Below are 25,639 nucleotides of genomic sequence, written 5' to 3' on the forward strand. Positions count from 1 at the left end.
GCTTACGGGGATAGCCGTCAATAGATCACACATGCGACGGCTGTGTAATAATAATAATAATAACAATAAGATGACGTAACCAACCCGTGGGCGAGGGCGTGTGGTGCTGCGGTGGCGTCGGCGCAGGCCCCGTGGCGGCGCGCGAGCTTTCCTGAGTGAGGTCCTTCATGAGCTCCTCCTTCTCCGTGCGACGGGCGAAGCAGTAGTCTGATATCTTGTTTTGGAACACCACCAGCAGCTGAAATAACAAACATTATGTTTGTGTAAGAGCGGAATAAAAAAGGGTACAATTGGCTTAGTGTGATAATTATATATTGTATAAAACAATCATCACTTTATTGTGACATAGCCAACAAATAAAGTGCAACTTATACCAAATCCATCTTATTTATAATCATGGTGTAAATATTATATGGGCGTATAAAGTTGGGATAGTGGAAAACATTCCTCATAATAACTGCGCATGTGTATACCAGCCGTATTAGCAGATGTCAGATTTATATCGTCTGGACCCTTAGTATAGCGTGAGATAGCACCGGCAATATGAAGAATGCCCGAAATTGTTGGCATTTTTCGCAAAGTCTGACAAATATCTATCTGTCGCATAGTGAAAATTTAAAAAACAGTAATACCCGTTTACAGCACTATAGGAGAGATATTTTAAATTGAAATATCGATTTACCAAAGCACATAAGGGATGCATAATCGAATTGTCTGGATTTCAAAGCAAATAAAAAGAGAAAAAAAAAGACATTACAAATATCACTTTTCAAATAAATTATTTGCAAATCGTCAATCTGCATACAGAGAGTCCACTCAAGTGAAACCCGATTACTTTGTATGCTGTCAGACATATAACTCTTGCCATAGTCAGGTAAGTTAGCACATATCTCACTCCTAGACATGAGTGCAGCGTTTGATACGATTGATCAACACTTCCTCATTAAGAGAATAGAGGAAACATTTGGTTTGATTTCTGACATAAAAAATTGGCCAGCATCCTATCTATTCAATCGCTTACAGGCCGTGAAGTTTGGAAATAAACTGTCTTACTTCACTTTCACAACACTTTCTTCAGGGGTCCCCAGGGATCCGTTATGGGTCCACTTCTCTTTATCCTTTTTACAAATGATTTCGCCTATGCTAATAATGTCAAACAAGCTGAATCCATCTAAGACCGAGTTTCTCTGAGGGGCTATAAACAAATGTGAACATTTCATAGACGATTCACCTATTTCTATTTTCGGCAGCGATATCACCCCGAAAACAACAGTCAAACTTCTTAGTGTCAATATAGATTCGGACTTTTCGCTTAAAAGTTAAATAAATAGGACTGTTAAGCACAGGTTTCTTTCACCAAAGGTAACTCAAGTCTGCCCGAAGAAAACTTGCTACAGAGGCAAAAAATCAACTCTTACATAGTATCACGTCTCGATTACTGCAACGGCATTTATGTCAGCTTTCCAAAATATCAAACTGACAAATTGCAATTCGTATTTAATGGAGCGGCATGGCTCATAACCGGGGTCTCTAAATATTTGCACATTTCAGAGCACCTTCATAACCTTCACTGGCTCGAGTGCCCTGAAAGAATCCAGAACAAATTGTGCTGAACTATACGTCCCGGAAAACACTTGTCTGAGGCAATCAATTCTTAAAGCTTTATCTATGTTCGCTTTCAAAAGCAGTATTTTATTTTGAAATACACTCGAATACAGCGAATCTATTTAAAATTGAATGCAAAGAGGGGATATTTGATGACATATGATATTGTCGAGGCACGGGGGAGTTAATAACTTTCATTCTTATGTGACTTGTAGGGGTGCAGTTCCGCTAAGTTATTGCAGGCTGCAGCTTGCAGGGCTAACTTCTGAATTGCCTCTGATCTAGTCAAGTCTGACAAATAGCAGGATAGTCTGTTTACCTGAGTGAGGTCATTGTAGAACTTGGTGCCCTCCTTGAGGTTGGAGAGCAGGTCGCGGTAGGCGTCGTGGGCGGCTGCCAGCTCGCACAACTTCGTCTCCCGGTTGCCGCCGCAGCCGCCTCGCTCCGCCACCAGGGTAGAGTTGGCGTCCTGAAATTTGCAATATTGTTCGTCATCATTTATGAGATCTGTGATGGAAGAAAGAGTGAGTAGTGATGTTAACCCCTTGGGTGTTTTTGTGCCTTTTAGTATACGGTACATCGATAGCAATAAAGTATTTTTGTGTACTTTACGGCACAAATTGAGATCCTTTTGTATTATATACTGTGATTAAAGCAGTGTTAGAAAGTGGCAACACCATACTTTGTATTTGCATTTAAATGTTTAAAAGTAATATAATTCAATAAGTCATCGACCACCATTGCTTGCAGGTTTGCCAAAGATTTGTCAAAGTCTGTGAATTTTTTATTAATTATTTTTATATGGAACGAAATAAAACAAAGTGACAATAACATTACATTTGTGTAATTAAAAATGTTTTTTAGTTTCGTATAAAGCGGAATTTTTGCAGTAGGTATATATGCAGAGTGGAAGATACTACCAGTATCGCCCTGGTGTAAGACCACCATTCAGAATTGAAACGTTGCTCCAAATGGCTTTAGCCGTGTTTAGTGACTAGATCTGAATAGCCAGGTACTTCCCCACCTTCCTCTTTCCCTTCCCCACTTACCTTCAGCCTCGCAACATCCCCCAATTGGGGATGCCATAGTCTCACTGGCTCCAGACGGGAGTAGTTGGGACTCTTGTGAGGTATTCACTATAAAAAAAAAATATATTTCAAACTTTTTAAGAGCATAATATGACCTCTCGTAATATTAAAATCTGTGTCTTACATCTGCTTCCAAAAGCAATACTTCATTTTGGGATATGTTAAAAAAACAACAGCGAATCCATTGAATTATATATTCATTCTATGAAAATATTGTATTTTATAATTTCTTCATTTATCGGACGGACATATTCGCTAAGGAACTTAGTTGTACAGGGTGGGGCAAAAGTAAGACGCTATAACTTTTGCAAATGGCGCCAAATGTCAATTCGGTTTTGACATTTGTGAAGTAAACAAACACAGAATACGAATCGAAAAGACATATGGGGCAAAAGTAATCACCCTATTGGAAAACGCTATAACTTTTGCAAATGGCGCCAAATGTCAATTCGGTTTTGACATTTGTGAAGTAAACAAACACAGAATACGAATCGAAAAGACATGTGGGGCAAAAGTAATCACCCTATTGGAAAACGCTATAACTTTTGCAAATGGCGCCAAATGTCAATTCGGTTTTGACATTTGTGAAGTAAACAAACGCAGAATACAAATCGATAAGACATGAATCGGTTTACTCCACAAGAACGCGGAGTAACAAGCAGTATCAAAGTTTATCAAAAAAAAAAAAAAACTATTACAGCAAAAGAACATCGGGTGATTACTTTTGCCCCACCCTGTATAATGTTGTACCGACCGCCACAACATGGGTATATGCCTAGACCGGTCAGTAAAGTCCTCCATAACGACACAAGTAACATTTTCCGATTTTCAAATTACTGTCAGGTTATTCGTAACCCTGGAATGATTGTCTTTTAAAAAAAATTGCACGACACAAAAAATCCATAAAAAAGTGAATTACCTGAATGTCCTTGACCAGCCTCTCTTGCCTGGCGAGGCTCTCCCCCACCTGGCGCTGAAGGGGTCCGTACGACTCTCCGAGAGCTGACACGGACAGGGCGGCCTCGCTGATGGCTCCGTCCTGAGCCAAAGCTGACAGGAATTTGCCCTTCATGTCCAAGGAGGCGGACTTCAGCTCAGACTCTATCACGTCGCGTTCCGCTTTCATTGTTTCCACCTATAAATGAATTAAAATTAGAAATACATATCTAGGGATGAGAAGAAAGTAAGATCGAAAGGGTTGTAACTATCCCCAAAAAAAACCTTCACATTGCCGTCATGTAATGCAACATTACTGTAAGAGGTTTAGATCTTATTTCTATATGGAAATATTATTATGAATAAGTTAAAATAACAAGCTCATATACCCTCCTATAAATAATATATTGAATTTGTGCCCAAAACCTGAACTATTTACTAGTACATAGTTCTGTAAAACATATAATTCATGGCCAAAAAGCATGTTTCTAATTTTCTCTTATTTAATAAATATAAACCAATTTTTTCTTTGAAATTAGAAGAATTGTAAGTAGGTACTTAAATACCTACCTACTTAATTATTAACCATGCAATATTTTAAGTAAAATTTTAAAAAATTCAAATTAGGAACTATACGATTTGTTCAAAGATAAGTACCATCAGGGTGGTATAACTCCAATCGAAAATTTGAACCGAAATATTGGGATGTCATATAATTGCCTAACTATAACCCACCAATGAAAAACTCTGAAAGTCTATGGAATAAACTCTCAAAGTTTTTCATTGGTGTATAGTATAATAAGTAGGCTCCGAATGAGAATTTTACTGTCTATATATTGGCATATCTATGCTTTTTTAGGACCAATTTGTTTCATACAAAAAGCCCAAAGTTATCAATCTAGTGAGTGATTTATTTATGGGTACCATTATATTGAATGCGAATAAGAAAACCCAAATAAACACGACGATTTCACACTTGAAAAAATAAAACTTTACAGAACCATTAAAACGAAAAACAATTTGAAACGGAACGTACTTACAAACAAATTTACAGACAGACGAAATGCAAAACGGTCGAGATGAAACAGGACTTTGCTATGTTCAGTCAACAAATTTATTCTATTTATATGCCGGCCCTTACGAGCTTCCCATTCAATGACCAACTCTCATTGAATTATAAACCTGCCACAGAGAGAGCTCCAATGTAAACTCTTTTATTTATTGGACAGCATTAGATCTAATGAAACATTACTTCTATTATAAGAGGATATAACTTACATCTTCCATAAGCCTTCTGAGGGTAGCGGTGGCCGAGGTGTCATTGGCCACAGTGGATGAGGAGCATGGTACTCCGGCTTGTAGTTCTCCTAGACTTGCACTCAGCAGTTCAATACCCTGAAAGGTTAAAACAGTTAATTTCTGTATCCAATGATAGAACATTCTAGGTGTTTTCACGGTGGGAAAATTAAAATGTGGACAGAGGACATATTTGCTGGATGAATAAACTCATGGTGTGTCAAAGCTAAATTTTCACCATTCATTTGATTATGGGAACTATTCAGATGAGTGATAAACTTGGTACCAAAATTATTTTTATTTATTAATTAATAATTCTACATTATTGAAATGTGTAATTCTTTTCTTTAAATTTTTGACAAGTGTTGCAATTTTTCAAGTTTACTAACGGTGTTCATTTGAAAGGTAATTTTCTGATTGTCTCTGAAATTGACAATGTTTTTTTTTTTGTAAATGTTATTTTTATAAATAGGTACTTTCAGCCTAACAAATCCTACAATTATTTATTATTAATTATCTATTAACTACTGTTCTAGTTTGTTCCAAAATATAAAATATCTGGGAGTCGTGATTGAACAACATCTACATTGGGATCAGCACATAGTGAGCTTAACTCCCCGCATTCGGAAGCTATTTTATGTGTTTCAATCTAAATTATTATTGATGAATAAGCGTGCCTTAGCGTTATCAATAAGCGACCGACAAGATATTCCTCAATCCGAATTTTTATCTAGTATAATGTCTTAAATATACGTCAACTCCAAAATTTATGCTAACACATTTCTTGTACATATACAATAAAAAAACACCCTTACAACACAATCACGCCAATAGAAATATAACCAAACGACACTACAACGTGCCTAAAACTCACACTGCATCAGCACAAAGACGATTCACCTACCTAGCTCCAAAACCTTCAACCTTCTCCCTGATATCCTGAAAAAAGAAACTCCACTCCATACTTTCAAAACACAAATAACTCTATGGATCCTAACATCGGCAATACGTTTCAACTACAACAAACATACATTCTACACTTTCAACCCCCTAATCTCCCTCCACACATCTCTCACATTCCTCAATTGACTTAATTCATATAAAAAATAGCACTTGTCATTGTTTAATTAATTATTTATCACATAAAATATTGACTGAATCGGAATTGTATAATTTACTAAGGACGGGTTGTTTCGGAGAACTTGAACAATTCTTCAAATTTCAAAGTTAATTTTCAAGTTCTGTGAAAGATATTTTTAAGTTCTGTTTTTATTTCAGTTCTGTCAAACAACTAGCCTATAATTATATAATAACAGAATTTGAATAGGACTTTCACAGAACCCGTAAATGAACATTGAAATTTGATGAATTGTTCAAATTCTCAGAAACAACCCGTCCTAACTATTTTAAATATTATAAAATTCTTCAATCTGTAAACTGTTGGACATAGTAATGAAAAATATTATTTCCATTTTATGAAATTTCTAGACATTCTTGACAGACTGTAGGCCATTTTTCCTGTTGGTGAATTTATGTCAATGAATGGTTAAGACTCCGTAATCTCATGTTGGCTGGTTACCTGTCTGTGTGTGCTGAACTTGGCCTGCACCACTTTATCGGCCTCCATGGCGTTGATGATGATCTCGCGGTACTTGGTGATGTTGGAGGAAAACATCTGCGTCAGCTTCTCCGAGGGAGTGCGGGTCCAGCGATCGCCAAACTGGTTGCGCAGCTGGCTGTCGGAGTCGTGTTCTTCCCTCAGGAGCCTTTCCGCCTGGAACAAGACATAACTTTATTACATTGAAAATGTATTTAGGTTTATAATGCACACAACACCATTACGGTAATCAAATACAGCATTCATTATACATACAGTGAAATGTTAAGCATTTTTTCAAGGGACCTGAAAAAACTTCTTACGAGGGAAAACTTTATATGTGCGAAAAATTAGTGAAAATGAAAAGTTTGTAAGCATGAGAACTTCTTAAGACGAGATAAAGCTAGAATCTTAACGACGTAAGTGAAGCAGCCGTGCAGAAAAAATATGCAATGTGCGACCCTGGCATATTGACAGACCTGCAGTTGAATTTATTTATTTATTATTTATTATTTATTAACGCCCTATTGGGCTTTTACATAATAAGTTGACAGTATATGTATATAAGTGTAACATGTACATGGATAAAATAGCTAAATATAATTTATTCATAAGGTAATTAGAAAATAATATGGTAAAGTAAATGTATGAAGGTATAAAAAAGTATGAAGGCTAGACCTTTTTTTTTAAACCTAATAAATACTACAAGTTAATACTTAGCAAAAAGGTCTAAAATTAGTTGCCTTTTGAAACTCTCAAAGTTATTAACACCAAATATGTCGATAAGTTTACAATATTTGTTTGCAAGGTGATGAATTCTTGGAATTGGTGAGTACAAAGAGTAGTTAGTATTGAGGTTATTGTTACATTTAAAAGTGTCTATGCTTCGAGTTTGTCTGGCAGGTACATTCATATAAATTAATTCCAATAATTCAGGGCTGTCAATGAGAGATTTGATAATTTTGAATAAAAATAATATATCAGTTAGAACTCTTCTATCCGATAGTTTGAGAAGTCTGGTTTCGGTACGTAAGTTATTATAATTTATAAATTCGATGGGAATATTCATTTTAAAATTGATGTACCGAAGAAATTTATTTTGTACCTTTTCTAAGGCTTGAGAATGGACTTTGTAGAACGGTGACCATACTGTTGAATTATATTCTATTTTACTTCGTACTAATGAGCAATATAAATGTTTTAAAGTTAACACATTTTTAAACTTTGCCCCCATTCTCAAAATAAAACCGAGCATTCTCATTGCATCGCTAGTAGTTTCATCGATGTGTAAGTTAAACTGTAGACTTTCGTGGAATAAGATACCGAGATCTAGAATCTGTGAAACTCGAAGAAGATTAGCGCCATTAATGAAATAAGAAAAATGAAGAGGATTTTTACCTTTGTAAAAACTAATAATCTGGCATTTACTAATATTTAGTTGCAAATCATTTTCTGAACACCAAGCAAATAGTTTATTCAGATTCGACTGCAAAATAGCGCGATCATTATCATCTTTAATTATTCTGTAGATCTTCAAATCATCAGCAAATAACAGAACTTTGACTTTGCTAAAAATATTTACTATGTCATTGATGAACAAACAAAATAATATTGGGCCCAGATGAGATCCCTGCGGTACTCCACTTGATGCCGCAAATTTGTAAGAAGTGAATGAATCAACCTTTACCGCTAAGTACCTTCCCAACAGATAACTCTTAAACCATTCAAACATGCTCCCTCTCACTCCCAACAATTTTAATTTACGTATTAAGATTCTGTGGTTTACTTTATCAAATGCTTTACTGAAGTCAGTATATATGGAGTCAGTTTGATATGATGTGATAAAGCCATTAACGATATCATTAGTGTATAATATTAAATTGGAAAGCGTTGATCTTCCTTTAATAAATCCATGTTGAATTGGTGAGATTACTCGTTTAAATTGAGATATCAACTTGTCTAGTACTAGGCTTTCGAAAAGTTTGGGTAAAGTAGACATTATGCATATTGGCCTATAATTTGTTACTTCGCTCTTATTTCCTGTTTTGAAAATAGGCGTCAAATGACTAAACTTCCAAAGGTCAGGAAACACACCTTATGAGAGTGACTTCATAAATAACTTATGTATGGGATGTGACAATGAATGCATACAATTAACTAGGAATCTAGGTGGAACTTTATCGGGTCCTGAGGATTTGCGGGAATCGAGACTCTTCAGCTTAGACATAACGTCCTCTATAGTTACTGTACAGTCAGATATATCAAGGTTTTCAACCAAATTAGAACAAGAGTACTTACTGTCTACACTATTACTAACATATACACCACCAAAAAACTCAGCAAACAGATTAACAGTTTCCTGTAAATTTTGTGATTTTTTACAATCGAATGACATAGTACTAGGTATATAAGTTCCATTTTCTTTTTGGGATTTAATATATTTCCAAAAGAAATTTGAGTCCTCTATGAGAGAGCTTTCGACAACACTCATGTAACTGTTATAACATTTAGTAGAGAGCTTATTACATTCTGCCCTCATTTTTTGAAAGGCAGTATAATCGATAGCCAGGCGACTTTGTTTGAACCTCTTGTGCGATATTTTTTTGACGTAAATTAAGTCAATCAGTTCTTTTGAGAACCATTTCGGAAATTCAGTTTCCCTATAAACTGTCAAAGGTACAAAATTTTTGATTGCAGAATTAACAATGGAGTAAAATTTTACAAGCTGTACATTAATATCAGCATCAGTATCTAAAAATGACCAGTCACTCTGTTTAAGAAAGTTAGAAATTTGAACATAGTCTGCTTTTTTGAAATTGCGAGTTTCTTCTATCTTTTTTACAGTGGGAATTGGTTTAAGATTAGACATACATATTTCTAGTGGCGGATGGTAAACATCGACGGGCAAAAGTATTTCTGTGCTTCTCACAACACATATATCAGACACATTAGACAAGACCAAGTCCAATGTACGGCCACCTATGTTATGAACACAATTACACTGAGTTAGTCCCAAGAACAGGGCCATATCTCTAACTTCACGAATTTTAACATTGGAACAATAATTGTCAGTACTTATATTACACCAGTCGTAATGTGGGAGGTTGTAATCACCAACTAGAAGTAATTTTGTATGAGGGTATTGGGCGCAAATTGATTCAACCTCTTCACAGTGATTGCTGTAGCATTGAACGTCAGAATTTGGAGGTAGGTACGCACATCCCACTATTATTTTTCCGCCAGAAGTGTTCACTTTGACAAAAATTTGCTCGATGCTTGGGTTCTTCGTGGATATTTTTGAGGAACTGAGATTTTTTGAGATAGCAATGGCTACACCACCCCCTCGTGTTTTGGCACTTGTTTTAGAATTTCTGTCCGTGCGGTATATATTAAAATTAGGGAAGCCTAATTCAGCAGATTTAATTCCCGAGTCAAGCCATGTTTCGGATAGAAAGAAAATATCACTGCTGATGGTTGCTGCCGATGCTACCAAAATGGGAAGTTTGGTGCGGATCCCTCTCACATTTTGATAATAGCACTTTATTATTTGCTGTCGTAGTTTTTTGGTACACAGTTTATAATTTTTGGGACTGAGTTCACGTATTTGATTGTGATATTTGTTTCACCGTTTTTCTTCCTCGTGTCAAGTTCGTTTCGTAAATCCTGAAGTTGAGCCCTCTGCAAATTAGTTTGATCATTACTGGCCTTGATACCATTTTTGATTCTTGCACTTCTTGATAAAACCTCACGCGCCGATACAGATTCGTTAAATTCGATCTTAATTGGTCTTGTTTTGTTAACTCTTTGTACACCCAGTCGATACATCTTAACGACATCAAAGCCCCATCAAATCTCTAAAAGTGGACATCTTAACGACATAAGTGAAGAAGTCGTGAAAAAACTGATGGACTGACTTACGGTCGACTCTGCCCTAGCAGTCCAAGAAAATTAATCATTATGTTGGGTTTATTTTAATTAATTCAGATGAACGTATTACTAAATTCTCAAATGTTTCTAGAGGGATCCCTCGGGAAGTTACTAATTCATCGTCTAGAAAAATAAATATGGTGCTTACTGCTAATTTTATAGTTGAACAATATTTTATAAATTTTCAAACCATTTTACATAAAATATTTTAATCGCAAGGTTATGTTTTTATTAATCTTAAATATAAATAATTAACATAGAACGAACAAAACTATTTTTTCATATTGCGTATGTACGGGTGCAAACAAGGAATTCATCTTAATATTTTAAGGCATAACTTTCAAAAAAGTGTATTTTAATAAAATAATTGAATTTAACATCACCTACGAACGCGTAGATTATAACGATATAGATTATACGTTGCATTTATCCTGCGAGTTTACCGTATTTGTCGAATAACCGAAATAACGCAGGGCTGATGTAAGCGTAATAAATAAGAAGACGGGGTGCTTAGATGATTTAGCCATGTGGTTAGAAGGAAATATATATTTGCTACTTCCACTTACTTCTGCCTATAGTTTAAAATGTTGGTTAACCCCAGGAGTCTTTTGAGATTTTGTCATCGAGTTACATTAAGATCAGCCTGAATACTTTCTCGCTCACACCTAATACGGCATCCTTATCTACAAACGGAGGTCATCGTAGATCTCCTATTGAACATGCAGCTCTCAGTTTAAAAATCTGTGGTTCACCTTTCCGCTACTTGCTGAATGATGTGCCACGGACGGCCTATATAAGTGAGTGCACGGTCTTGAACCAAGTAGAGATCACGAGCCGGTCGTAGGCTCAAGACCTGATACTGGCCGTGAGATATGTCGTCCCTTCCAGCCAGGTCTTAAATAAGTTCTATGTTCATACCTGATAAGCGAGATGTATTGTCCCTTTCATTATTTATTTCGTACCTTTTCTGCGTAGTTTGTTATATTCGTTATAACTGTTACATTCTATTGTTTAGCTACTTTAACTTTTATTATAAATTGGCGCCCGACGTGGGGTTGCGATAAAAAACTGTTACGTAAAATAGATTAATTTATTTTGTCACTTACAGACTGTTTTATTTTCTTGTAAACTGTAAAAATATTGCTTTATACGAAATTAAAAACCATATTTAATTACATCAACATTTTATAAGGTTTTCTTCAATAATTGCAAAATCACTTTGTGGTGTTTAAATAGTGGTGTTCACAAAGTATTATAAGGTCCTCATCCTATGCTACTTTAATGACCTTGGTCCGCTGCAGGTCAGTGTCTCTTCACCTGCACGCAGCTGCCATTGCCAGCTTAGTAGGGGGTGGCCAACTTGGCAGACATCATGTGCGCCTCCGAAGATAAACTTTTAAACAATAACCGCGGATTAAATTATGTTTTATAACTCAAGCAATGGTCATTAGAAGATTTATGTTCTGAAATGAAATGTGCTAACTAGGTTTCCAGCTAAAAAGAGTTGATAATACAGATCTAGTATCAGTATTAATAAGTTTATCTTCCATCAAGATTAATCAGGATATTTATACCTCATCCAGGATGTCCCTGTTCCTTTGCAGCAGCTCTGGCAGCTCCCTCATGAGGGTCTGCAGCTCCTGGACTCCACCAGATTCCTTGACTGTCGTGGCCTTGTCCAAGATGGACTGTGGGAGCTCGGTTCCTGATGTCTGCTCGATGGAAGCCGGCAGGTTCAAAGAAGCCAAGATGCTGGAAGTGATAAGTGAGTAAGTTGATACATTGGACGGGATATTTTAAGTTTTTTACATTAGTTCCCCACAGGAGGAAAATAATTTCCCTAAGGGCTTATGCCATCTTTGGGGATGATGTGTGAAGGGTCATTTTAAGGAAAGGAAGGAAAGAGTTCTGGGAAGAAAAGGTATGAGGGGTGGGTAGGAATATGGGGGTCAATGTGTCTGAAAGGAGTGAAAGACGTATGAATCCATCCCACCCACTTCGGTGCAAAACGATACGACGAGAGTCCTGCTGGAGAAGTCGAAAGGTCTCCCTCAACCACTCTCCCGACCCGGCTTGCCAGTTGGACACTAGGCAAATGCATCCACCCGCCAAGATCTAGACAAACCTCACCCCATGGCCCCGGTAACCCCTGCTAAGTCACAAAACGTAGCGAACCAGTTAGGGAGACCTATATATGTCATTTAAAAGAAAAAAAATTATGTGAATAATGCACCAGAGTCCCAACTGCTTCCCACTGTCTAGAGCCAGAGTGACTATGGCAACCCCAATTGGATTATGTTGAGAAGCTGAAGATAGTACGGAGGGAAAGAGGAAGGTTGGCAAGTACCTGACTATTCAAATCTGGTTACCAAACACGTCTAAAGCTATTTCAATTCTGAATGGTGGTTATCGTCAGGGCTATACTTAGAGTATCATCCGCTCTGATGCAATGGAAAGAGTTTTGAATATTTTGTTCATATAAAAAACTCAGATGTTTGAACGCCTGTCACATTTGACATTGTCATCAAATGGGCAATCAACGACATCTTGCATTTTTGACACTTTAAGCATTCTCGGCCCGTCGGTGTTCGATTAAATTTTGAGTTGGGTCGTTTGATCAGTCATCAAGCATAATGGTCGTCAATATTCGGAAGGCACGAAAGCTGCATTTATTTAGCAACATTGATCCCTCTTCTGCACCGGCGCCCAGTCAAGAGAATACGTTTACATTCGTAAATAGTTGACGTTATGTTCCAACAAATTATTTTTTATGTTTCCTCCGACCTACGGGTCTTGACAACCCATGTTCCTCTTCCTAAAAAAGCCTTCTCACAGCATCTTCAGAGATGCCCTAAGCCCCTTGACCGGATGAAATCATAATAATAAATATTTAACCTGTTGAGGGTCTGGGTGCTCTCTCGGAGCTTGTTAATCTCCAGGTTGACAATCTCGTTCTTCCTCACATCGAAAGCAGCCATGGCCTGGTGCACTGGAACCGGCACCATGTTCGCAAACAGATCTGAAACACAAATCAGACACATTCAATAAAAATGCTTGCGATTACAATAGGGTAAACCTCATCTAAATGTATGTAAATTTAAATCTCAACAAAATGTGTATGTAAAAGAAATAAAATTATGGCTATGCGATATAGATGTTAAATCATTACAGTAGAACCTCGTATAAATTATGGCTATGCGATATAGATGTTAACCTCTTAAGGAGTATACTCGGGCGGCTATGTGCCAGAATTCGGAAATCATACTAAAGAAAATTTTTAATTATTTTTTCACACTATGCACCACAACATCAATATTCAGTCCCATTTTGGGCCCAAAATGGCTTTTATATGAGGATATATATTTTGAGTAAATAAAATTCATTGATAAAAAAAGGTGTGTTTTTTTTTCCATTTTTAATTTTTAAATGATTACTGAAGGGGTTAAATCACTTTACCTAGAAATTCTTTGTAAACTTTCATGTGTCACTTTTCACTAAAATATTACATATATAATATAATAAATTTTTTCCGCACGCCAGCTGAATTTATTTTCGTAAAAACTATGTATGAAAATTATGGTTTTGCAAATTGTGCCGTCTTACTATATAATGTGTCAACAACATAAGTAGTTTCCCCAGAAAGGCTACTTATATATATTATGCCTATTGGCAACGGCGGCGCACAAGATTAGTAATCATATCTGAATAGCTGGGTTCTCCAAATCTTCTTCTTTTCCTCCTCCATTCCGTCCATATCACAAAGAGTGCTGTACAAGGGTGGGAATGCGGTGAAAAGTTGGTGGATACCGGTCAAGGGTGCAATTTTAAATTACATATTCAGTAATAATAATCTTACCTGTGAACCTAGTGCTCCACTTGTCGGGGATGGGTGCCGGCTTGGCCAGCAGCACCTTGCCTATAGGTTCCAGCTGCGCCACCTCGGGAATGCGCTCATGGTAGATGAAGTCGTTGTCCTTCTTCACCTCATTGTAGTTCCTCTGCGCCTTATTCGCCATCTCCTGGAAGTAATTGGGCCGGCCCGCTCGGCTCTGGGCCGCCTTGAACTGCTCTAACGAGTCCTGGGGACACAAATACCATTAGAATACATCCATACAAAACAGACAGACGAGATGAGTTAAAACAGGACTCGTTATGCTCAGTCTATTATTGTTAAGAAGTATTGTTACCTGAAGACGGCTGATTTCCTCTCCAACGGCCTTGTTGGCCTTGCACACCAGTCCCTGGTGATATTGGGCCACTCCCCAGTATGCTGCCTGCTTGGCTGAGAACTGGAATCATCGATAAGAATTTTAAATATCGATATTATTCAGTAGAGAGAACTTCGTCTGAAGGATTAGAGTTGTCAAGAAACTGAATAAAACTGGATAAATTTGAGGGAGGCCCACGTCCAAGGCTCGTAAAGAAGCTATAGCTATGGATCAAGTCTAACAATTTGCAGATGAGGTAATAAGTTATAAATATATGTAGCCAGTACCTTGAAAGTCTAAAAAAATTTTCATTCACTCGGCCACATTATTTTCTCCAGTCTGATAACACTCGCAACTAGCCTCACGGCCGCAAGCGGACAAATTGGGACATTGAAGGTACACCCACCCTGTCCCACCCCGGTATAGGTGACTTATGGTCACCCCTTCGGAGCTCTCGCATGAATCTAATTTTTTTGAATAAACGGCTCTACAATTTATATAAATGAAGCTAGGCCTTCAATGTCCCCGCATACGGTGTTATGAAGCGGTATGCAAGCGCTTACAAGTACTAAACTAAGGACAACACAGAAAAATAAACAACAAAACAATCAAGTTCAAGTGTCAGGCAGATAGTTGGTGGAGGGGACCCACACTCCAGTACCTGTAAACACATAAAAGTAAAGAAAACAATAGAGTGACGGGGGAGTTTCGCCGAACCACGACTGGCAGTCCTGTTGAGAAATTGGTGGTGGTTGGGGCGACTGGTGCAGGTCAGGACTTCCACACCCCTTAGCCGACCACCCGGTGGTGCCCGAAGATAAGTATTGGAAAAAGAGGGATAAAACCCTAAAGAACCTAGGGGAAAGAAGCGTCAGGAGGTCGGAGGCAGGGTGGAGGTTACCCCAGCCCGCACAGTCACCCCTCTGACCACCAACGCTCATCAGGGGTGGCGCAGGTGATTGGCGGAGTCCCCCGGTAAGAAAGAATAATAAGAAGCTCCAGTCGTGCATGCGGGGACGAGGCCCGTTATCCAACCCCTAATGGGGAAAATAAACAAAACAAAACAGACAACGGAGTTCAGTTCTCGCCTGTAAACTCGTTGCTGTTACTAAAAAAAAAGAAAAGAAAACCGGAAAAAATACATGCAAAAAGAAGAGAAAATAAGAGGAAAAATGAAAAACAATAATCAATCCAAAAAGCGCCACATAAGGGCAACGGTAAATAAGTAAAAACAAAAGTAAAGGTGTAAAAATAAGATCTGCATGGTCTGTAGAGAGGACAGTAAGTATTGAATAAGAATAAGAAGTAAGAGAGATAATTAGTAAACACAAATATATAAGAGTGCTTACAGTGTCTGTAAAAAGAAAAACAGTGTGTTATCCTTAGACAGGGAAAAAGAAACATATGAAAAGAAAACAGAAAATAAGAATTAAAAGTACAAGACAAGTTAATTAAAAAAAAAAACAAAAAACAAAATATAAACGAATGGAAATCATCTGCAACAGCTGGTACAGTAAGAAAAAGAAATAAGATAAGAATAGTAAAATAAGAAAAACAGAATAGCATATACAATAATGAAAGAGTTGTAAAAGAATAAGTCATGGAGCAGGAGCAGTACACCGGGGGTTCCCAATTATTACACTAGTCAACGACTCTAAGCACAGGCCATCTCTCAACCCAGATCCTAGTAAACTTCCTCAAACATTCGAAATTCACACTGTTAGAAACAAGATCGGTGTTCCACACCGGTCTAATGGGGACATTCAGACCTTCTATCATTTCGTCTCTGGCATCCTTCAAAATCTCACAGTGCCACAGAATGTGCTCGGCCGACTGGTAATTATTGCCACAAGCGCAATTGGGGTGGGTGGACAGGGCAAGGCTGTGAAGCCTTCCCCTGAATTCCCCATGTCCTGAAAGGAGCTGCGTAACGTGATGGTCCAGTTTGAGGAAGGCCCCTTCCATTCTGAGTTTAACTGAAGGGAAGAAGGAGAAGGTCCATCTTCCCTTGCTCGACCTATCCCAACGGACCTGCCACTCTTTGAGCGACAGGTCCCTCATCGTTCGGAGCAGTCCTGGGAGAGTTCCTGGTCCACCCGGTGTCAGAACGACACCAAGGTGGTTTGCCGGGGATCCTCGGATTAATCGCTGCTTCGCTAACACTTCCCTAATCTCTAGATCAATTGGTAGTACACCAGCCAAAATTGGCAAAGCGTCCGAGGCGACGGTTCGATATGCCCCAGATAGTGCCAGCAGGGGAGTGCGTTGACCCCTATTGAGAGCTAGAAGTATTAAGCAGTTATCCAGGCGGTGCTCCCAAACAGAGGCAGCATATGAGACTTGCGCAACATATACCCCCCTGTAGAGAGCGTGCAGAGCCGGTCTGCGAAGTCCCCACTCAGCCGTGGAGATTCTTCTTAGCTTCAGGAAAAGCGCCTGAGCCCTGCTGGATACATCTTTGACATGAGCCAGAAAGGAGGACGATCGATCTAGAGTGACACCTAAGTATTTGACGTTATCCACAAATTTGATATTAGTGTCTCCCATACGGATGGTAGGGTTTCTTTCCTTACTGAAAGAACCCTTCATCAGGAGACCCATTGTCTTCTGGGGAGCGAAGGTCATTTTATTCCTCTCCCCCCATTTAAGGAGGGTGTCCAAACCTTCACCAGCCTTACGTTCAACTTCTCTTCTACTGTCCCCAGAGACAAGAAACATTTTATCGTCCGCATAGTCGATCATGATACATCCTTCAGGCAAGGGTAACCTAGAGGAATCATCGAAGGTTATATTCCAAAATTCAGGACCTAGGTTGGAGCCTTGAGGGCACCCCATATCGACTTCGCGTTCAATAACGGTGTCGCCATGAGATATAATGATGGTGCGGCCCGATAAGTAATTGTCCACCGATTTAAATAAAAGTTTTGGGCAGTTCCTATTTTTAACCTTGATGCGTATCATGTCCCACCACGCGTAGTCGAAGGCACCAGTGATATCGAGGAAGATTGCAACTACATACCTCTTAGTACAAACCTTCACCCAATTAAGCGCAAACGACATGGCGTGCACGGTGGATCTACCGGGGACGAAGCCAAATTGAAGATCGCTGGACGGGGAGAGTGATTGTCGTAGTCTATGCCGGATAAGTTTTTCCAGGATCTTGCCAAGCACTGGAAGTAAGGTAATGGGCCGATAGGCCTTGACATCAGTTAGTGGCTTGCCGTTCCCCTTAGGTATGACCCTGAGCACGCCTCTCTTCCATTCAGAAGGGAAAACTCCTCTTCTCAAACACGTTTCCATCACTTGGAAGAGTTCCTCCCTAGCGTGGATCCAGACATGCTTCGCTATCACACCGTTGAGTCTGTCATGCCCTGGTGCCTTCCTAGGACCCAAACCCTTAATTATTGAATCAATTTCTAACAAATTGGGACATTTGTCCACCGACCGGGCTTCAATTACATGACACTTTCCAGTTCTCTTAACACAAATATGCGACGAGATAAACTTACGCAGGTGAGCCATTCCTTCTCAGTGATGGGCCTCAGTGCTTCCTTCTGGAAGGTCCTGGTGAGCTCCGCATAGAGTTCTTGACACTGGTTGGCCAGCTTGGCGATGATACCATCCTTCATTTCATCTGAAAGCATCAAGAAATATTAGTTAAAACGCAGACTAAAATCAGGAGTTAAGTGGTAGCAGTTTTTCTCCTGGGGATCCTAATTAAAAAAAAATAGCTTCAATGGCTTTGTTTCCAGACTTTCATTTACTCTGGCCACAAAAGATTCTCCAAATTAAGAATGTAATAATTTTACCGGATCTGGGCAGTCGTAACTCTGATTTAACTCTTGACCCAGGATAGAAAACAGGTGGTCTGTTTGATAGATTACGGATTATTAAAACGGAGACAGTTAACGGATAGTTCCCGTGAGCACTCAAGCTATGGGCCCATTGTGCTATCTTCAATTTCACCTGATTCCTTTAACAGTAAGCGGGTCCCTTCAATTAAACTTCACCAGGGTTGTCATTGGATTTTTGACTATGTCTACTGGTTCCACAATGTGTCATACCAGGTATCAGAGCCTTGTTCCCAACAGAGCGGGACATTGGCACTATAAGTGAATTAGAGTCTCATCATCCTCTTCACATTTCCTGCATCTATTGATGTATTCCACTCCCAACAGCTCTACCAGTTCACTCATTGAGATTCTGTCCATATAGTCTAGTCTCCTTCAACGGAAGCAATCTTCCAAACAGGCCTTCCATTGATATGCTTGGTGTAACTATAGGTGACCAGCTCAGGTACGGGGGCTCCATCCAAGCCAGAGTAAAGTTGGCCTCTCAGAAGCTGGGCGTACTGTACAGGGCCCGCAAATACTTTAATAATACACAACTGCTGACCCTGTACAAATCGCAAGTGCGCCCTACTGTCGAATTTGGCAGCCATCTCTGGTCCGGAGCCCCTAAATAACTGAAAAAAACCCTTGACTCTGTGCAAAAACGGGCGGTCCGTTTGATAGATTCCCCAGTCTTAACAAACGGACTGCAATCTTTAGAGCACAGGCGTCAGGTAGGTATGCTGTCCTTGTTCTATCGGAATTACAATGGAAGATGCTCTGAGGAACTAGCGTCATTGATCCCTTCGGCACCGGTGCGTAGTCGGGATACACGCCAAACATTTGTACACAGTTGACATTTGTCACATGAGAACGGGTCGCTTCTACGATTCGTTCTTAAGTTCAACAGCTCGGCTGTGGAACGAACTGCCGGCCTCTGTGTTTCCTCCCTCCTACAACATGGGACTCTTCAAGACTCATGTTCACTCCTTCCTCTCCACAAAAAGACCCTCCACACAGCATCCCCAAAGATGACATAGGCCCTGAGGGAAATTATTTTCTTCAGGGCCTCCTGTGTGGAGTTACGAGGGTGGGTCAATAAGTCCTTAGAAAAAAGCATTAAAACAGTTTGTATTTTTGTATTTTTTTTTTATTTCTCAACATAATCTCCTTGGAGCTCAATACACTTGGTTAGACGTTTCTCAATTTTTTTTAAACCGTCAGAAAAATAAGTTTTCGGAAGGTCCTCAAAATAAGCATTTGTCCGATCGATGACTTCTTCATTTGAAAAAAAACATTGTCCACTTAGCCATTTTTTTAAGTTTGGGAAAAGGAAAAAGTCAGTGGGGGCTAAATCTGGCGAATACGGTGGGTGGTCGACCAATTCGAACTTCAATTCTTCAATTTTAGCCATTGATCGTAAACATGTGTGAACACGGGCATTGTCCTGATGAAAGAGGATTTTTTTCCTGTTTAAATGAGGCCGTTTTTCTTCAATTTTGTTTTTTAGCTGGTCCAATAAAGATGCATAATAATCCCCTGTTATTGTTTTTCCTTTTTCCAAATAGTCAACGAAAATAATTCCACGTGCATCCCAAAATACAGTAACCATAACCTTACCAGCTGATTTTACGGTTTTCGCCTTCTTTGGACATGGTTCGCCTTTCGCAATCCACTGCTTTGACTGTTCTTTCGTCTCGGAAGTATAGTGGTGTATCCATGTTTCATCTACAGTCACAAAGCGACGAAAAAATTCATTCGGATTGCGTTGCATGAGCGACAACAGGGCTTTAGAGGCCACCACCCTATTGCGTTTATTGTCGACTGTGAGCAAACGCGGCACCCATCTTGCAGAAATTTTTTTCATGCCCAATTTGTCATGTAAAATAGAAATGACGCTACCTTTTGAGATCCCTGTAACCTCAATTATCTCACTCAACTTTAATCTTCGGTCACTTAACACCATATCGTGGATTTTATTGATCATTTCTGGTGTAGTCACCTCTACAGGACGTCCTGAGCGTGGTTCATCCTTTGTTAATGTACGACCACGTTTAAATTCATTTAACCAGTTATAAATAGTTGCAAGTGAAGGAACAGATGTGCCGTGAACTAAATCCAACTCATTTTTTATTTCCTTTGCTGTTAACCCTTTTATATTAAAATGTTTAATAACAGCTCTAAACTCAATTTTCTCCATTTTTGTAAACAAGCAAAATTTTTTTTTTTAAATGTACGAGAAACACACAACAACCCGACCAATCTGCTTGAAACTTCGCAGCATACTGAATCGGTAGTGCCGCTGCATGAAAACAAACCGCTTACAGTACTAGTCGCGCCACCTGTCGGCCTTTCCAAGGACTTATTGACCCACCCTCGTAATATAAAAAAAAAAAAAAAAATATTGAGTAGTTGTATGGTTAGTCTAGGGTCTGGTTTGTTTATGTTCTCCTATCTTAAGAAACGGATTGCAGTCTTTGGAGTACAGACGTCAGGTGGGAATACTGTCCTTGTTCTGTCTGTATTTCAATGGAAGATGCTCCGATAAACTAACATCATTGATCCTTTTGGCACACTTCAGGAAACACGCACAAAATTTGTACACGTTTGACATTCACCACATGGGTCGTTTCTACGATTCGTTCTTGTGTTAAACAGCTCGGCTGCGGAATGATTTGCTGGGCTCTGTGTTTTCTCCTGCATTATGTTCTCTTGTTGACTGTACATTCCTCCCTTTCCTCAAAAAGACCCCTCACACAGCTTCCTTAAGATGACAGGCCGCGAGGGAAATTATTTTGCTCACAGCCTCCTGTGTGCAGTTGAACAAAAAAAATAAGAGGAAAAAAGTGCCATCCAATCTTTCGCTCTTTCTGTTGTAACTATGTTATATAAATAAAGATGTTTGTTGATGGCAATGATAAGGAAAAACAAATCATCAAATGGTGCCAGAGAAGATGGAGTGAGATAAAAAACAATACTAAAAGTATTATTTGCCTAGATTACTACTTGATTGCACCACTTGTAATATCTTATCTAAGATTCAGAGTTTTTCATTGGTGTATAGTATAGTAAGTAGGCTCCTGTAGTGTTTGGTGTTTGCGCTCGGGTAGCTTCGGGTTCTACCGAAGATAACCGAACGCAAACACCAAACACTACAGGAGCCTACTTACTATACTATACACCAATGAAAAACTCTGAAAGTTTATTCCATAGACATTCAGAATTTTTCATTGGTGGATATAGTTAGGTAAGCTTATGATGTCACAATATTTCAGTTCCAATTTTCGATCGGAGTTATAAATGCAGTGGCGCAGCTTAAAAAGGAGTATACGAAAACAGTTTTTCGGATTGCCGGCAAGTGGATCTGTTTCACACCAGTAACTTGCGAAAAAAAATCTCCGGGATTTTATTGTCAAGGTGACAATAAATGGAGATAAACTGGGCATAATAAGGACAATTGGAAGTAAATAATTACGTGGCTCTGGGTAACAAAGACCAGACCAAGAATCCAGCGAAGAATCAATAATTTCGTGGTTCTGGGTAACAAAGACCAGACGAAGAATCCAGCGAAGAATAAATAACCACGTGGTCCTGGGTAACAAAGACCAGATCGGTGGCCCTGGGTAACAAAGACCAGACAAGTTTCACAGAAGAAGAAGATTTGGAATTCCGGGGAGCGGCTGGGCGCTGGACTGCATCGGCGCCGGTTCCTGGAGTCAGGTTGTCTTGTTTCTTGTTTGTTTTCTGGAAGGTGTTATTGTTGCCGGGTGGGTTTTTTTTTTTGTTGTTGTCGTTGCAATCATGGAATCGGGCGGAATTTCCAGGTTCTCCCACGTTAATGGAGATTGGAGTCTATTCCGCTTGAGGTTAGAACAGTTCCTTCTAATTCGTGATGACACAAAAACGACCAAGTTAGATGCTTCACAGAAACGCGCTTATTTGCTGAATCTTCTAGAAGCGGAGACATTAACTCTTTTGATCAACTTATGTTTCCCTGCTAAAGTTACAGACGTGGCATTCGATCAGTTAATAGAATTAATTGAGAAACATTGTTCCAGACCGCGATCGGTATTCAAGGAACGAGAAAAATTTTATCAAGCCAAGCAATCGCATGGGGAATCGGTTAGAGATTTCGCGGTCCGTCTAAGGGGTTTATCTTCTTTTTGCGAATTTGGAACACGCTTGCCAGAAAGCTTAGCGGATGTCTTTGCAATCGGTATTTTACCAGGCCGGGCTAAAGAGAAAATTTTTCTAGAGGGAACTAAATTAACATTTAACAAGATGGAAGAGTTAGCAATAACGGTTTCAGCTTTAGACAATCTGGTTCTGGATATTAAATCTGAATTTTCCGCAGGGAATTCGGATGTGAACGCCATTTCGAATCGTTCAAATTCGCCCGGGAGACTTTCGTCGTGTTCGGGAGAAACTCAAGGTTTTTCAAGGTTATCTCGTTCAAAGAGCCCCGAACCGAGGAATAAAAAATGTACGATTTGCGGTGAATATCATGTAGAAAAATATTGTAAATTCAAGAACGCAAAATGTTTTAATTGTCACAAGGTAGGGCATTTGAAGAAATTTTGTAGGAATCACAAGGTTAATCCGATTTTTGAACAATCCCAGAATAATAGTATTTCATACATTAATCCGTTTAGGGCTAATGTGGTAATTAACGAAGTGAAATGTGCTGCTATGATTGATTCAGGGGCAAGCATGTCGGTCATGCCGGATTTTATTTTCAATCGTTATTTTAGAAATGTAACATTGTCACCAGATAAGCGTACTTTATCAGGATACGATGGCAAACCACTTAATCTTGTAGGTAGTGCCTGTTTTACCGTAGAATACAATAATCTTAAAAATAATTTATTATTTACTGTTGTGGTTAATGGCACGGAATTGATAGTGGGTAGGGATTTTATGGAGATTTTTAATCTGAAGATAGTTCCAGTGATGAATAATTTGGTTTCATCAATCAAGGACAAAATCTGTTTTATTGAAAATTGTGAACATGTAAATTTTCAAGCAGTTGTGGTAGCCACCGCAGCGGATAGCGAATTACAGCTAGTATTTAGGTTTTTGCGGCAGGGCTGGCCCAAACGAGTAAATCGTGATAGCAGTATATGGAAATATTGGCTAAAAAGGAACGAACTTCCTATCATAGGAGATTGTTTGTTTTTGCAACACAGAATAGTTATACCTTTTTCTCTCCAAAAGCAGGTGTTAGATTCATTACACAGGTCACATCTTGGTATTGTTAAAATGAAGGGAATAGCTAGAGCATATTTTTGGTGGACAGCTCTGAACAAAGACTTGGAAAAAGTCGTTCATTCATGTTCAGATTGTGCGTTGTCAGTCAGCACCAAAAAGTCAATTGGGGTTTGGCCAAATCCAGGTAAAGCTTGGAGTAGGGTACACGTAGATTACTGTGGGCCTTTAGCGGGGAAGATGTTCCTTGTGGTGTGTGACTCATTCTCGAAATGGTTGGACTGTATTGAGGTACAGAAGGCAGATTCAACTCATACGATTTTGGAATTGAGGAAAATTTTTTCTAATTTTGGCAACCCTGAGTTAATTGTCTCTGACAATGGCTCAGTTTTTACAAGTGAGGAATTTAGAGGGTTCTTAAAGGAGAACAATATTAAACTTATGACTTCTCCTGTGAAACACCCCCAGTCAAACGGATTGGCGGAAAACGCTGTTAAAACTTCGAAAACGTTCCTCAAGAAACTGTTAGTAAACGGTAAATTCCCACTAAATTTTAATGTGAAGTTATTAAATTTTTTAATGGACTATAGAAATTCTTTGCATTGCTCGACAGGTATTGAACCAGCGGTACTGTTATTAGGAAGGAGGCTGCGTTCTACTTTCGACAATTTAATTCCAGTGAAAAATGGTGATGAGTTTTCGGAAAAAGTCAAGCAAGCAAACGTTAACATATCTAAAGCTCAATCTGATCAGGTTAAGTTTTACAAAGGGGTTAAAACCAGGGTTTTTAAAGTTGGACAAAAGTGTTTAACAAAAGATTATCGTCAGGATAATAAAGTAGTTTGGGCTAAGGGAGTAGTCTCTAGAAAGCTAGGTAAAAAAGTTTATATTATTAAGATAGGGAACACAGATGTGACATGGAAGAGACATGTCGACCAAATGAGGGAAATGTCAGTGAGCTGGAAGGAAGGATGGCAATAGTGCACAGCATCCCGCGTCTGAAATTTCGAGGAATGAGCCTCATGAGTTAGAGACTTCAACCTTATTGCGTGGATTCACTGGTTTTCCTCCTGATTTCAGGTTGGCGGCAGAGGAGGTGGTGTCGGAGCAGACACAGGCCCGGCAACAGAGACCATGGTCGGGGAGATTGCGGCCAAGACGCGAGACACCCACATCTTCCAGAGGAAACGGGGCAACTTGACCCAAGCACCGCGGTTGTTAGTCTTAGGATTATTTGTTAGCAAATGTAATAACTTCAATTGTTGTAATAACTGCATAGCGCAGCTATGTTAGAAATCTCTGTGGATCTCGGCACAATTGATTTAATCGTGTTTTGTGCTTAATATTTTAAATTTCTAAGTTGTCTATCTTTTAAAATCATTGTTAAAACCAAATGTAATATAAAATGAATATCTATGTTGTGATTTATATATGTAAAATATTTATGTTGGTTTTTAAGTGGCTTCAGAGTTGAAGGAGGGAAGGTGTAGTGTTTGGTGTTTGCGCTCGGGTAGCTTCGGGTTCTACCGAAGATAACCGAACGCTACTAGAGGCCTTGGTTTACATCGTCGGGTGGCGGGAAGCCATTCTGTCGCTAGACGGCCTTAGGGCAACTTGTTACTTGTATTGTCAGTTTATTATATTACGATTAAACAACCTCCGTATATCAGAATCTACGACTATTAATAATATATATTACCAGATCCCTATCCTCGTTATAATACTGGAGATTAAGGGCCCAGTATTATATCCTGTAAACATCAATACGTTACAGCTCCGAATGAGAATTTTACTGTCTATATATTGGCATATCTATGGTTTTTTAGGTCCAATTTGTTTCATACAAAAAACTCGAAGATATCGATCTAGTGAGTGGTTTATTTATGGTACTATCATTAAATAGAAAATAAAGAGAAGAAGTTCCCTAATAATACAGAAAGAGAAAAC

The 25,639-nt window shown here is 38.9% G+C and overlaps 1 protein-coding gene across 1 annotated transcript in view; it reads right to left on the reverse strand.

Annotated features, from left to right (window-relative positions):
* Positions 1 to 25,639, reverse strand: part of ALiX (programmed cell death 6-interacting protein-like protein AliX) — a 40,563-nt gene that overhangs the window by 6,299 nt on the left and 8,625 nt on the right. The window contains exons 5-14 of the mRNA XM_089639697.1: positions 18,167 to 18,291; positions 14,637 to 14,738; positions 14,306 to 14,528; positions 13,345 to 13,468; positions 12,024 to 12,201; positions 6,505 to 6,699; positions 4,908 to 5,024; positions 3,613 to 3,828; positions 1,925 to 2,074; positions 85 to 238 (exon numbers count right to left, since the gene is read on the reverse strand). Coding sequence (XP_089495823.1) covers positions 85 to 238; positions 1,925 to 2,074; positions 3,613 to 3,828; positions 4,908 to 5,024; positions 6,505 to 6,699; positions 12,024 to 12,201; positions 13,345 to 13,468; positions 14,306 to 14,528; positions 14,637 to 14,738; positions 18,167 to 18,291 — 1,584 coding nt within the window. The remainder of the gene's footprint in view (positions 1 to 84; positions 239 to 1,924; positions 2,075 to 3,612; positions 3,829 to 4,907; positions 5,025 to 6,504; positions 6,700 to 12,023; positions 12,202 to 13,344; positions 13,469 to 14,305; positions 14,529 to 14,636; positions 14,739 to 18,166; positions 18,292 to 25,639) is intronic.

The sequence above is a fragment of the Hesperophylax consimilis genome, chromosome 14, assembly GCF_061612785.1.
Source record: "Hesperophylax consimilis isolate HC1 chromosome 14, BYU_Hcon_1.0, whole genome shotgun sequence".
NCBI classification, from domain to species: Eukaryota; Metazoa; Arthropoda; class Insecta; order Trichoptera; family Limnephilidae; genus Hesperophylax; species Hesperophylax consimilis.